Source organism: Melospiza melodia, chromosome 1 (assembly GCF_035770615.1).
Source record: "Melospiza melodia melodia isolate bMelMel2 chromosome 1, bMelMel2.pri, whole genome shotgun sequence".
NCBI classification, from domain to species: Eukaryota; Metazoa; Chordata; class Aves; order Passeriformes; family Passerellidae; genus Melospiza; species Melospiza melodia.
In genome coordinates, this window is record NC_086194.1 from 6,004,003 (window position 1) to 6,016,404 (window position 12,402).

At 40.8% G+C, this 12,402-nt stretch overlaps 1 protein-coding gene across 4 annotated transcripts in view; it reads left to right on the forward strand.

Annotated features, from left to right (window-relative positions):
* The window catches only part of LOC134430394 (sodium channel protein type 5 subunit alpha-like), a 218,808-nt gene that overhangs the window by 157,330 nt on the left and 49,076 nt on the right, over window positions 1-12,402 (forward strand). For 2 of the 4 annotated variants that reach the window (XM_063178066.1, XM_063178312.1), the window contains 2 exons: window positions 229-375; window positions 7,151-7,271. In XM_063178066.1, the coding sequence (XP_063034136.1) occupies window positions 229-375; window positions 7,151-7,271 (268 nt within the window). The remainder of the gene's footprint in view (window positions 1-228; window positions 376-7,150; window positions 7,272-12,402) is intronic. The other 2 variants (XM_063178152.1, XM_063178232.1) reach the window with 2 other exon arrangements.

Here is a 12,402-nt window from a genome sequence, read left to right on the forward strand (position 1 = left end):
TTTGTATGTCCATTTTCTACAGTCAGATACCTTGGCATATCCAAGTTGCTAAAGCTCAAAATTTGCACCATAGGCTTGTGTTATCTCATTTCTTGCCATTTTCTTTAAGATGTCGTCCCCTGAGGAGAATACTCCAGGCTGTTTTCTCTTCTAGCTGGAGAGTCCTCCTTAAAAAATAAGCATGCTATCAAAGAGAAAGAAAATAAACCCATCTAGGATTATTTCCAGCAGGAAAAGCAGCTGCAGCTGAGGGGGCAGCGATGCCAAAGCCCAGGAGTCCGGAGTCAGAACTCTGAGATTTATGAAGAGTTAAGTGAGTTGCACGTGGATAAGCAGTTGAAGGCTGAGCCACCACCTCCAGTAGGGCAAAAAGAGGTAACACAAACGACTTTCCTACCTGAATACTGCATGAAATTCATTGCACCAGCTCTGTAGTGCATGCCACTGGTTTATGTGGGGCTTATGGCTTGTAAAAATACATGTTTGTCAAGGGGTAGGAAAGCAATAGTGTGTAATAGGTATTACAGTCCTAATACAAAAGAGAAAGGAATTTGTCATTATAAAAATAATTGGAAAGCTGGAAAACATGCATTATAAATTATTATGGAATTTTAAGAGGCTTTTGGGAAAAAAAAACCAAACCACAAAATCATCTATAAAGTTACTGTCCCATTTTAGGAGAAAATATGTGTGTGATTTCCCACTGAAAAGCAGCTCTAGGAATGGCATCTGCTGACTTGGCAGACCTGAATGTTGAATTCACTGGAGAGCATCTGCTCTCTGTCACAGATTAACATTTCTTTTCCTGTTAACACACACCCAAGAAAGGTGCTGCAATTTAAGTAGCTGATGTGAAGGTACTAACTAAAGAGCAAGCCTTGGTATTCTTTAGTTGATTTGGCCAAAGTGCAGCTCATTAATTGTTTCTTGATGTGTACACATTGACATTTATTTTCAAGTTGTGGGATGATGTTGTCCTCATAACCATAAATATCAAAAATAATGTGTATGTACTGTACACTGAGTGACTCCAGGCTGTGTAATTGCCTGTATTCTCCTTGCTTACTTGTTGGGGTTCTTCCCCTTCAGATTTAGTATTTTATTGACATAACATTGACTTTCTTATTAGAGAGTGAAGGATTCCTCTCTTTGAAATCAGGAAATGGAGGTTTGGAATGTCCTGGGAGTTTGGAGAACTCCACAGCTGCTTGAGGCTGGAACCAGGAATTGTTGTGTGGGATGAAAATTGATGAAAGGGAAGGGATGGCACAGCACTCACACACATCACACCTTTCCCAGTTCTGCAGTAAAACTGCTAGCAAGTTTGTGCCCAGCAGGAGCAATCCCATGAAGAAATCTTGACAGGACAACAGGAAACAGACCCATCCCAGAGCCAGGGCTCCCCTTCTCCAAGCCGGCTGATTCTTGTTGTCATATGGGTGGAATTTGCTGAACTAAATGTAGACAATCTGCATCTGGACTTGTCATCTGAGGCCTCTGTTTAGACAATGTAGGCAGGTAAATGTGTCTTCAGCTGAAATCAGCATTTACATTAGGTCAGATCTCATAAAAGTGCCCATTTCTCTCCATTAACTATAAAGGGAGCACTTAGGTTGCACATTTAGGTGAGATAAATTCCACTCACAGGAACCAGAAATCCTCCAGCCGTGAAGCCTTTCTGTAAAGGGCAATCCTTGCCAGAGTACATCTTGGCATATTCATATTCAGAAAGAAAACATCCTGAATTTAGAGGAAGGAGACTCAAATATTTGATATTCTGGTCTCAGAGAAAAAAAAAATAATATGTATATTTAGCAAAGAAATACAAACAATGTAAAGAAGCATTATAACTAGGAGGAATTAGAAGACCACGTCAGGCATTTTTCTCTCAGGGGATTAGGTATCTTTCATGTTTAAATATCTTTTCAAGACAAATGGACCCTGTGATCCTAACCAGGGAGGCCAGAAAACTCTGTCCTTTTTTAGTGCTACAACAAAATGTCATGATAAGTCAGGAACATCCTAGCCTCGATATATTCAGCAACATCGTGATAAAGAAATAATCCCCATTTCCTCCCTCAGCTTTCAAAGGCTCCTGAGACACAAATGCCACCCCTCTATAGCAGAGTATAATTGACTCTATTTGCAGCTGCTTAGAGAGAGGTGGAGGAACATGGCAATAATCCAGGGATGAGTTGAAATCGAGCGGAAGTTCACGCGAGGCTACGAATGCCAGCACAAAAGAGCAGAGCCCAAAGGATGCTATTTTGGAAGGTCTCGTGTGGGCATCACATACCCACGGTCCCCCTGAGCAGAAGCAATCCTGGTGCCAGCAGGCCAGGACACGCTCGTCATGTTTTTTGATGAATGTCCCAAGAAGTTGCAAGCGGCCAAATAAAGCCAACAACTGCAAGGGGGTGACAGATTGGGTATGGCCAAGAGGCTTCCAGTGATTGTCGGTAACAGGAAACGCTGGACGTGTTCCGAGTAAAGCCCTGGTGGTGTCAGTAAAGGGTCCATTAAATGATTAAAAATTCATTCTGGATCAATCATCAGAAAGGCACCGTAGAAGTAAAATCATTGGTGTCACGGGTGGAGAAGGCTTGGGAGGACAGACTGGTTGCTTTCTCTGCCAAAATGCTGACCCATAAAATATTCACACAACTTTGTGGAATCTGGCTTTAAATGGGTTTCTGGCTTTAAGCTTAGATTTCTTCATTTACCAAAAGGACTAATTCACTTGCTAAAAAGAAATATTTCATGCCTATTTCCTTAAATACCAGCCTTTTCTCACCATTTTTTTCCCTTTCAAAGTGCCATTTCATTAGAGTCTTTTACCAGTTTTATCCATTAGTCTCTTTGTAGTAATTAATATCACTTACTTTAATAGACTGTTGCTTGCTTCCTATTGTCTGGGGTTTACCCCCTGAAGTCATGCACCATTGTTCTTTAATTTCTTTTTTTTTTTAATTAATATCTCTGAGCCACTTATCTGACATTTTTTACCTCTTTCTTTGCAATTCCCTCAACTGTTTATTTTCTGAGTTCTTTTGCCAAGGAGGAAGTGCAATGTTGAAATACAATTTCTACAGAACTCTAAAAAAAGAAATAATATCTCATTATCTAGATATGATGCTTTCATATGGTTTTCTACATCATTACATCCCACTGCAAACTCACATCTATTTTTTTAATATTACTTCAGGTTTCCAAAATGTTCATTGAAATTTTCCTGTAACTTTCCCATTTATACTTTTTTTTAAATCATGTCCTATTTTGCTATATTCTCTCCACGTTTCCCTTCTCTTTTCCCTTCTGCTTCCTCGATTTCAATACTCTCTCCAATTTAATATTATCAGCTAACATGAGGATTATATCGGTCAGGACCTCTTCTGTATCTTTAGTGAAGATAATGCTGACCCTAATCCCTGCAGATTTCCTCCTCTGAAGAGAAAGTTTGTGCTATATTTGGGTCCTTAGAATGGCTTTTCTCCACACAGCAATGGGTGAACCTGAGCCAATTACAATTTTTTTTAAAAGTAAGCTTTTCTGTAACAGACATCCAACTGTTTTCTTGAGGTTTATATATCATGTGTCAATTTGATAGATTAAGGCTCTGATTTTCAGAGGTGAGGCAGAGAAGAAGGGAGGTAAGAGGGCTAAGCCTTGAGCAAACATCAACTTTCGATGAGATTTCAGCCTCTCACTGCTAAAGGCTTTTGGAAAAACACTTTCAGATCAATTTGCTGCTATTACAGGCACAAGCAGCGGGTGTGGAAGCCCAGTCCAGGGACTTAAAACAGTCACTCCATCAACAAACACTTTAAAAACTGCCTTCTGCAGCATGAGTTTATGCACCAGGGGAAGATCTTCCAAAGGGGTCTCTGACAGATCCCTTGCCTCTGCCTGGGACACTTCCTCCACTCACCCATTCCAAGAAAGAAAGAGGGGATTCTGTATTTGTCCTTTTTGCCTTTTTTTAAGCTCTTTTCACCCTTTTTGTGCAGAGTTCTCTTAGCACACAGGAGAACCACCTTACTGCCTTTAGGTCTATGACTTTTCACTCTGAGTAAGCTTTTCTCTGTCTTTATTTAATTTACTTTAATCACAGGCTGCAGCAAGTGTTTAGTGATATGTGATTCCCATGATTATTCCCTTTTCCTCCTCTCTCAGCTCAGTGTTGTGTTTACTTATTGCTGCTCTCCTGGGCCGTTTCCAGTTTTCCATGAGCATTCACTATTGATTGCTAATGATGTGTTAACTGGGTGTATTGGATCCCTTTATTCTCTGCAGCGTGCCTTGCCTGGGTCTGCTGGTTTGTATTTGTGTATATATAGGCTTTCTGGCTATTTCTCTACTTACATTTATATTAATTCTAACAGGCTCTCCCCTTTCTTGTTATTGATCCGCTTGTTGGATGATTTTAAGAAGTGTTTATTTTCTTAGACAACTGAATTTTGATTAGCTACATTCCCCTCATCAATTGCTCTTGTGTCCCTGACTCTTCCCTGAGTTCATGAAAACCCTCTTAATCCCTTTAACCTTTCTGGCAAAGAGTAACCTTTGCTTCCTTCCCAGAATCATCCCTAATCTTTTCCTTCTCTCTCATATGTCTGGTTCCATTTTCTGGTCCCTGTTCAGACCCTCAAACCTTAATCTACAGTTTTCTGAATCCATATTTATTGCCTCTTCTTCTTTGAAGGCTTTTCAGAAGAAAACCTGTCTGTTTGCCTTGCATGTTCCCCACCTCCCTTTGACACTGATGGATTCTAATATTTCCTGGAAACTCTTCCTGATAAATAACTAAATAGTCTATGATAATTTCATTGTATTTTGTTCTGTGAATTTCCTTACCTGTCTGCTAAATCCAGCTCTCTAGTTGAAAACGTTATCAAGCCGACATTGCTCTCACAATTTTCTTTGATTTCTGGCTATTGGTAAGAATTATACCCAACAAAGCTTCTCTTCTCATTGGAACCCCTCTTTTCTACAGCCTACAGCTGCATATGATTTAGGACTATTTCAGTGATCTCTGTTTTGACATCCTCGTAACAGAACACATAATGACTAAATGCATTCCCTAATGAGCAGCATCATGAAGTTCTGACTGTGCTAGAACTTGCTATGACATTTTTTTCCCACCATCATCCACTGTTGTGAGTCCGTAGGAAATGGGCTCCATACCACAGCTGCATTCTGAATATGGCTTTTCAGAAGCTTTATCCGTACCTTGGACCTGTTCTGGTCTTTCTGTTCTCTCTTTTTAAAAGGTCTCTTCTCAATTGTTTGCAGATCTTTTGCGTGCAGCATTAAAAACCCTAGCCAAGACTGTGACCTTCTGGATGCTGCAGCTAATTGCAAACAAGTAGCTTCCACCCCCGCTTGCAAGCGCTGCTGGAATGTTCAGTCTTACCCATTTTACCCCAGGTTCAGCATTTCTCTGAATTCAGCCATAAATTTTGCATTGACTGTGTATGCTGGAAAACAGAGGACCCATTTTCACATTAATAATAAATATATAAAGCTGTGCCTAGTCTCTTACTCCATCACCATCATGCTTATGAAAATAATACTTTATCTGTACGTGCCATCTCTCATATAACTATCTCACAGGCTGTTTAAAAGCGTGGGTAAGCATTATTGCCCTCATTTTTTTTAAAAATGAAGGCAATAGTATTGCAAGATAAAGCATAAAAAGTGGGAACTCAGAGAACAGAGCAAACCAGTTCACAAATGACACACCTCTCCTGCTTGGAGCTATTTGTCATTGCCATGACCCATAGAAGATGCCAGCTTTGGTATTGCCCCCTTACACCAGATAATGATCTAATACATCCAGAAACAAACTGTGAGCAGGACTGGGCAAATATCAGGTCTTTCACTTTAGTGGCCAAGCTATTTAGCTTGTAAAATTTAAAGGTAAATCAAGTTAAATTCAATTTTGGATTAACACAAAATAGAAGTCTTTTATTTTAGCTAGCAAAATAAAATAGGGGGAAGATATTTCCTCTTTTCTTCTAAAAAAAGTGTCTTGATTCTGTTTAAGGAAAGTTTAACCTGAAATGAAATTTCTATTTCATATTTGGTTGACTTACTGAATCTTGTATCATATGTCTTTTAATCATGAGTTCAGCCTTCAAAACAGATTTTGAAAATAATATATTCCCCTGAATTTTTTTTACCCACATCTGCTTGAGAGTTCCTGCTCTAAATAGATGAGACAACCAATGCTTCAGGGAGTGGGAATATTCCTGCCCCATTTTGCAGAGGAGGATCTGAGAAACGCTGAATTTAAACAATGCACCTAAGATGATGGTGTCAAATATTTCAGGCAAGTGGTAGAGCCCTTGAGACACTTCCAAAAGCCATGTGCCTCTCCTCCTGCATCACCTTGAGAACAGAATGGTGTGACAGAAAGGCAAGGGGCCGTGTCATGTGCTGAGGACAAGTCAGGATGAGACAGGGGGAAGAGCCCTCTCAACATATTTGTACTTTAGCTTCGTGTGGTTGGGTGCTGGAGGGGAGGCTGTCAGCAGGAGCAGAGCATGGTCCTGCCTGAGCAGGTGCAGATTTCACCCACCAGCTGTGGGTGATGAACCCCAGGAATGAGGCTCAAAAGACAGGAACCCAAGGCAGGTCATCCAATTCGTCCTTGAGCATTTCAGGAGATAGGTCCCACTTGTGGTACCCCCCACCCAAAGGCAGGAGCCTTCAGGATGTCAAGCAGATGAAGTCCATCATTCTAAGGTTCCACCTACCATAAACCAGAGTAACCTGGTCTAGTGGAAGGTGTCCCTGCCCATGGCTGGGGGTCTGGAACTGGATGATCTTGAAGATCCCTTCCAACCCAAATAATTCTAAGATTCTGTGATGAATATTCAATGGCTGTTCACTCTCTTTGTGTGGTTTGCTTCTCTGTTGTTTCAAAAAGTAAGTTCTGTGTGTTAAGTTCTTTCTGTTGATGGGTCAGTCCCTGGTCTCAGGGTAGGCAGAGCTGTCACCAAGGGGTGGCACCTTGGGGAGTGCATGGCAATGTCTCTGTTGTGGTGGCTTCAGCTGGGGTGCTGGTTAGTGGAATGACAACCCAGCTACTTCCTTCAGGGCAACTGATCAATCTGTTTTCCACATCTTTGCTCTTGTTGACAACAAGCTTGATGAAATCAGTCTTTCTGAAGGCAGCACAGTGGATTTGACAAATCCTGCAGAGCTGCTGGAGCAGATCCCCGAGTTTGCTGAGGAGCTGATGGAGCCTGAGGATTGCTTCCCTGAAGGTAAGAGCCTGCATGTTTCACTGCAATGCTGGGGCAAGAAACCTTCTTTTCCCTTACTGAACATCTCCCAGCCTTCTCACCATGTTGCTGTGGTTGCTTGCAGTAGTATTTCACTGGATGCACTCTGTTTTTCAGACACTATAATGCTCCAAACACATACTCAAAATCCTTTGTTACCATTAGTCTTTGGATTTCCAAGGTGAGACAAGCCAAGAGCATGCTTTAAAATGCTCTGCAACTTCTAAAGTCTTAGGTTTTTAAAATCCTAATTTGTGCCATAAAGAATTGTTTGTTTCTTTGCTTGTTTTCTAAATGCTGATTTTTGTCATTTGGCCAGTGAAGATTTGTGCCTTCCAATATGTGTGCATGATCAAATTTGGTAAAAAACTGGCCAGATCAGAATGTTTCCATTGCTTAAATGTGTCCAGGCAGTTCATAGATCCTGTCTGGAGGGTTCATGAGTCTCAGGGACTCTCTTCCATTTATTTTAAAGGGTGTCAAGATTAGCACATCCAGTAACTTCCATCTAGTCAGAGAACTGCTATGCAAAGGGCATTTAACATAATTATCTTAGATAACAACAGACCACATTTACATATCTCTTTTAATACCATATTCACCATAATTTTATTAATATTTTAACACCAGCCTGCTCCAAAACACAGATGTAAAACCCAGCTACATCAGGAGATCTATGTTAAAATAAATATATAAAGTAAATAGCATTCCAAGTTATTTCTTCTCAGAGCGAGTGCAATTCCAAATATTATCTTAGTCAAATTTTTGTTTTCCTATAAATCTGGGTTGGGAAAAACAGGGTTAGCTGAATGTAAGAATAGTCCCTTGAAAATTCAAGCATTATTATAAACAAAAACAGAGCAGCTCAGATGGGATCAGACAGAGATGATTTGCTGGGTACATGAATGCCCCTAAAGTCAGCAAAAATGTGCATCTCTATATCTGTGAGAAAGATGATTGAATGAGGTAAGGGAGCCCTGCAGGGCTTACAAATGTCCCTTGGATCTAAACATTTTTTTGGCAGCTCTGCTTAAAAGCAGTAGCCAAAAATTAATGCAGCTGATGGAAGAGAGCATGGTGTAACTATTCAGGGCCATGCAATAACATTTCGAAATTAGATCTGGTGTTTTCATTCTTTCACAATATATTTCTTAATGGGGCTAGTGAGCAGCTATCTCTGTTGTGCCCTGCAAAGTGATTATGTTATAGATGATTAAACAAGCCAGTGCTGTGAGATCAGTGCTGTTCAGATGCCAGTTTACAAATTCTGAAACTGTTTGGCCATGACCATCATCCAGCTTTTCAAAAGAAACGAGGCAGATACCACACAACACTCTGTAATTTGATCGCTCTTAAAATAACCAGACCTGCCTGAACTCCATGGTGCAGGACCACAATGGAACCAGTTTGTCAGATCTTCCTCAGTGCTGTCTGTGGGATGCTCTTCCAGATGGATCACTGGAAGTATTTAACCAGATTTGAAGCCTGCTGATCAACCTGGCAGCAGAGAAATGCAGAAATGAAGGCACTGTTGGGTTACTCCCACCCAGGTTCTGGCACCCTTCCTCCTGAGCACCCCTGGTCCTGCATTTTGTTTTTGCTCCTAATCTCTCTTAGTTTCTCACCAGTGCCTATGCAAGTCAAGGTGTTTTTCTCTTGTCCCAGGATGCCGCCAGCTGAGCCTTGAGCTCTAAATGGGAATTGAAGGAGAGCCTGCTCTCCTGTCCAGGAACACCTGCAGGTGCAGGGGACATCCTCCCCAACATATCTACTCTCCTGTGCAGCACAGATTATCCATGCACATTTTTCAGACTTTACTCTTTTGGCTAAATGTGATCACATTGCTCATGGATTTGGCAAAAATGCACAAACACAGTGCAATTATTTGCTCATAAAATTTCCAGTGAAATTGCATAAACTGAAAGTCCAAATGATTCTTACAGCAATGACATTAACATTAGGTTTAATTTATGCAGAGAAACAAAGTGTTTTCCTGTAATCAACTGCTATTAAATATTTCCAATATTTTTGCCCAAACTTACTATTGCAATTAAACCTGATGCAGCTGTCACTTCAGTCTAGTTAAAAACCAAGTAAGCCAACTAACAGCAGTCTAATTAGTTGAGATGACAAGACTTTAAACTACAAAAATGAAAATATTGAAGAGAATGCACTGGGCAGGTTTATCTAGTGCTGCCTTTACTGACTTTTTATAAAGAGATACAGCAATATTTGGTACATTTGGGAGGATGAAAGTTAATATTTGTGAAAGAAAGAGATTATGTGAAAAAGAAGAGGGAGAGGGGAAGGGTTAATTTCTTAACTTCTTTAGCTATCTAAATTCAAACTATGACATTTCTCAACGCATCCAGCATAGGTTACGTCCTGAACAAATATGTTCCAGATTCAGGCCCCTTTTTTTCAGATAACAAAGGCAACAAAGATAATACATGTTCTTGAAATAGTTGCTGAAAGTTTGCTGAGGTCACAGTTTTCCGGGAGTTGGGTGACCCAGATAAGCCATAGGTCGTTTTTCTTGGGGAGACTTGTTAATGTGTTATCATCTCAAAATAGCTTTGATTAGGGTCAACAGGGAACATTCTTGGGTCAGGAAATGTGAAGGCCAGGTAGGGTCACAGCCCTGGCAGCGAGCAAGTATTGCTGGGAAGAACCTGATAGAAATGGAGAGACCATTTCTGGTTGATGGGAAAGGAACATTTATCCAATGCCAGCTATTTGGGTACTTTTTCCTCCAGATGCCTTGCAACACTCCAGTCCCGTTACCTCCATCGGTATGTGTTCTCTGCAGCAAAATTTACTCCCTCTTTGGACATTATCTTCCGTGTCTCACAGAAGGTCATCCAAAGAGAGCCCTCGGCCCACGGCGCTCTCCTCTCTCCCAGACCCTAATAGGAGAAAGATTCCACCAAGTCCTTTAGGCGTAATTCCCCGCTGGCAGAGGTTTCAGGGGAATATCTCCAGAGGGTCATGAGGGAATGAGCAGCCTCGCGCAACGCGTGGTTGGTCGCAGCTCGTGACACCAAGGACGCCCAGAACCTTTCCATGGTCACTTTTTTTCCATGTGACCACGGGGTAGGAGCCACTATCGCTCCAGAAACGCCCAAATGCCGGCTGGAAAATGCCGCGTGCCCAAGTGAAGTTGGTCTGATTAGTGGTGGGATCTGTGTCCTGCCCTTCCCAACCGCGGATAGCGGCTGTTTAGAAGCAAAAAAAGGAAGAGAAGAAAAATATAGACCATTAAACGGAATAATTCTGAACAGAGTTACAGGGGCTGCCACAAGATGAGTTTTAAAGGCTGAGTAAAACCAAGCCAAACTCAACAAAATGTACTCAATGGCACCCTAAGAAAAAAATCATGGAACAAACCCAAACTCTGGCTGTCATACCTGAGGTGCTCTGTGTTTTTCCACCAGAAACAGCGTGCTGGCAATTTGTTGTGTACAATTTTCAGGCATCATGACACTCTTACAGCACTATTATGCATTCAGAGTTAAATTAATACAGGTTGGACAGGACCTCTAGATTTAAAACTCATCCACCCCCTCACTCAGAGCACAGATGACATCAGTGGTAGGCCAGGCTGCCCACTGCCTTTGCTCCCAGGCATCACATTCCTTGATGATGTGTTTTGAGGACAGTAGCAGAGGATAAACAAGAAATGAACCTTTGTTAAGCCCTTGGAAGGATAATAACACCAAGCTGTGGTTTTGTCAGATGCCCTCTTGGCAGCCCCCAGTTGTAGCACAAAAGTAAAACCTCAGCTCTCCTGATGTGACTCAGGTACCCAAACGCTGGAGACAGTGATTGTTAATCTCTCTTTCCCACTATAAAACCCATCTGTGCATGGGTTTTATAGTGGGAAAGAGAGATTTATGGAATGGTTCAGGTTGCAAGGGATCTTTAAGGTCATCCCATTCCAACTCCCCTGAGTGAGTTAGTAGTGGGGCCAGAAGGAAATCTCATTCATAATTGTGTGTTAAAAAGAATGCAACACATGTTGCATCACATAAATTGGCAATGATTGCTCTTTTTACAATGGATTATGAGAAAAATTAATCTTAATATTCTATATTTTCATTTTTCTCTATTTATCATGGTTCAGAGATAGCAGACATTATTTTATCAAGGCATAATATTCTAAATTACCTACAAATTAATGACTACTTTTATTCTAGTAAATCTGATGGGTTTATGGTTTTGGGGCATTTTTTGACCCTTCCTGTCCAGCCCCCTTTGGATGATGAGTTGCTCGCCTGTCAGTTTTACTGAAGACAGGACATGCTCAACCTGCTATTATACAGCATTATAGGAAAGGAATTAAATAAGAAGAGGAAAGGGCTAAATAAGAAGAGTCTGCTGAGATCGTGTTCCCTCCAACATGGGGAGACAGTTGGGGTACAGTTGGGTTTGCTCTCTTATTTGTGCATACCCAGGTAGCCAGACTGATCATTAGAAACCCAGCTTGGCATATATATATATATATAAATATATATAAAACCTATGTTATGAATATCTGCCTGCTTGAGTTCACGCTTAGGAAGCTGTGTTTTGTGTCAAACCAAGCAATGCTGTAACCAGCGTTCAAAGCTAAGAAAAATACTGTTTTGTTCTAAAAATGAATGTCCCCATAATTGAGAACCCTTGTGTAAAGGCACTCGCAAAATTGCTGTGGTTTGAACACAAGGTACCACATTTGCTGGACAACAGAATGGGAAAAATGAATTGGTGTTCTGGTTTATTGAGAGAACCAGCAGCCCAATCCATCCAAGGCAAAAATAATAATTTTATGAAAATTTAAGTATATATATTGGTGAGAACAAGCAGTGGATTTGTAAATTCTTTGCCCATAAGCCTAAAATCAGTAGGCTTGGCTGTCAGGCATTGAGGAGGAAGGTTTTGCAGTATAACTCTCACATTTACAAAGAGATTTTTTTTTCCCCAATGCAGCAAGGTAATGCAATCAAATCTAAGAGCTCCATGATTAGAGTGCACCAGGCTAGAAAATGTGAATATGGAACAAAAGGGATATTTACACAGAATGCATTGTATAATAAATTCCTTCTCCTTTTTTTTTAAGATATATTTTAATCTT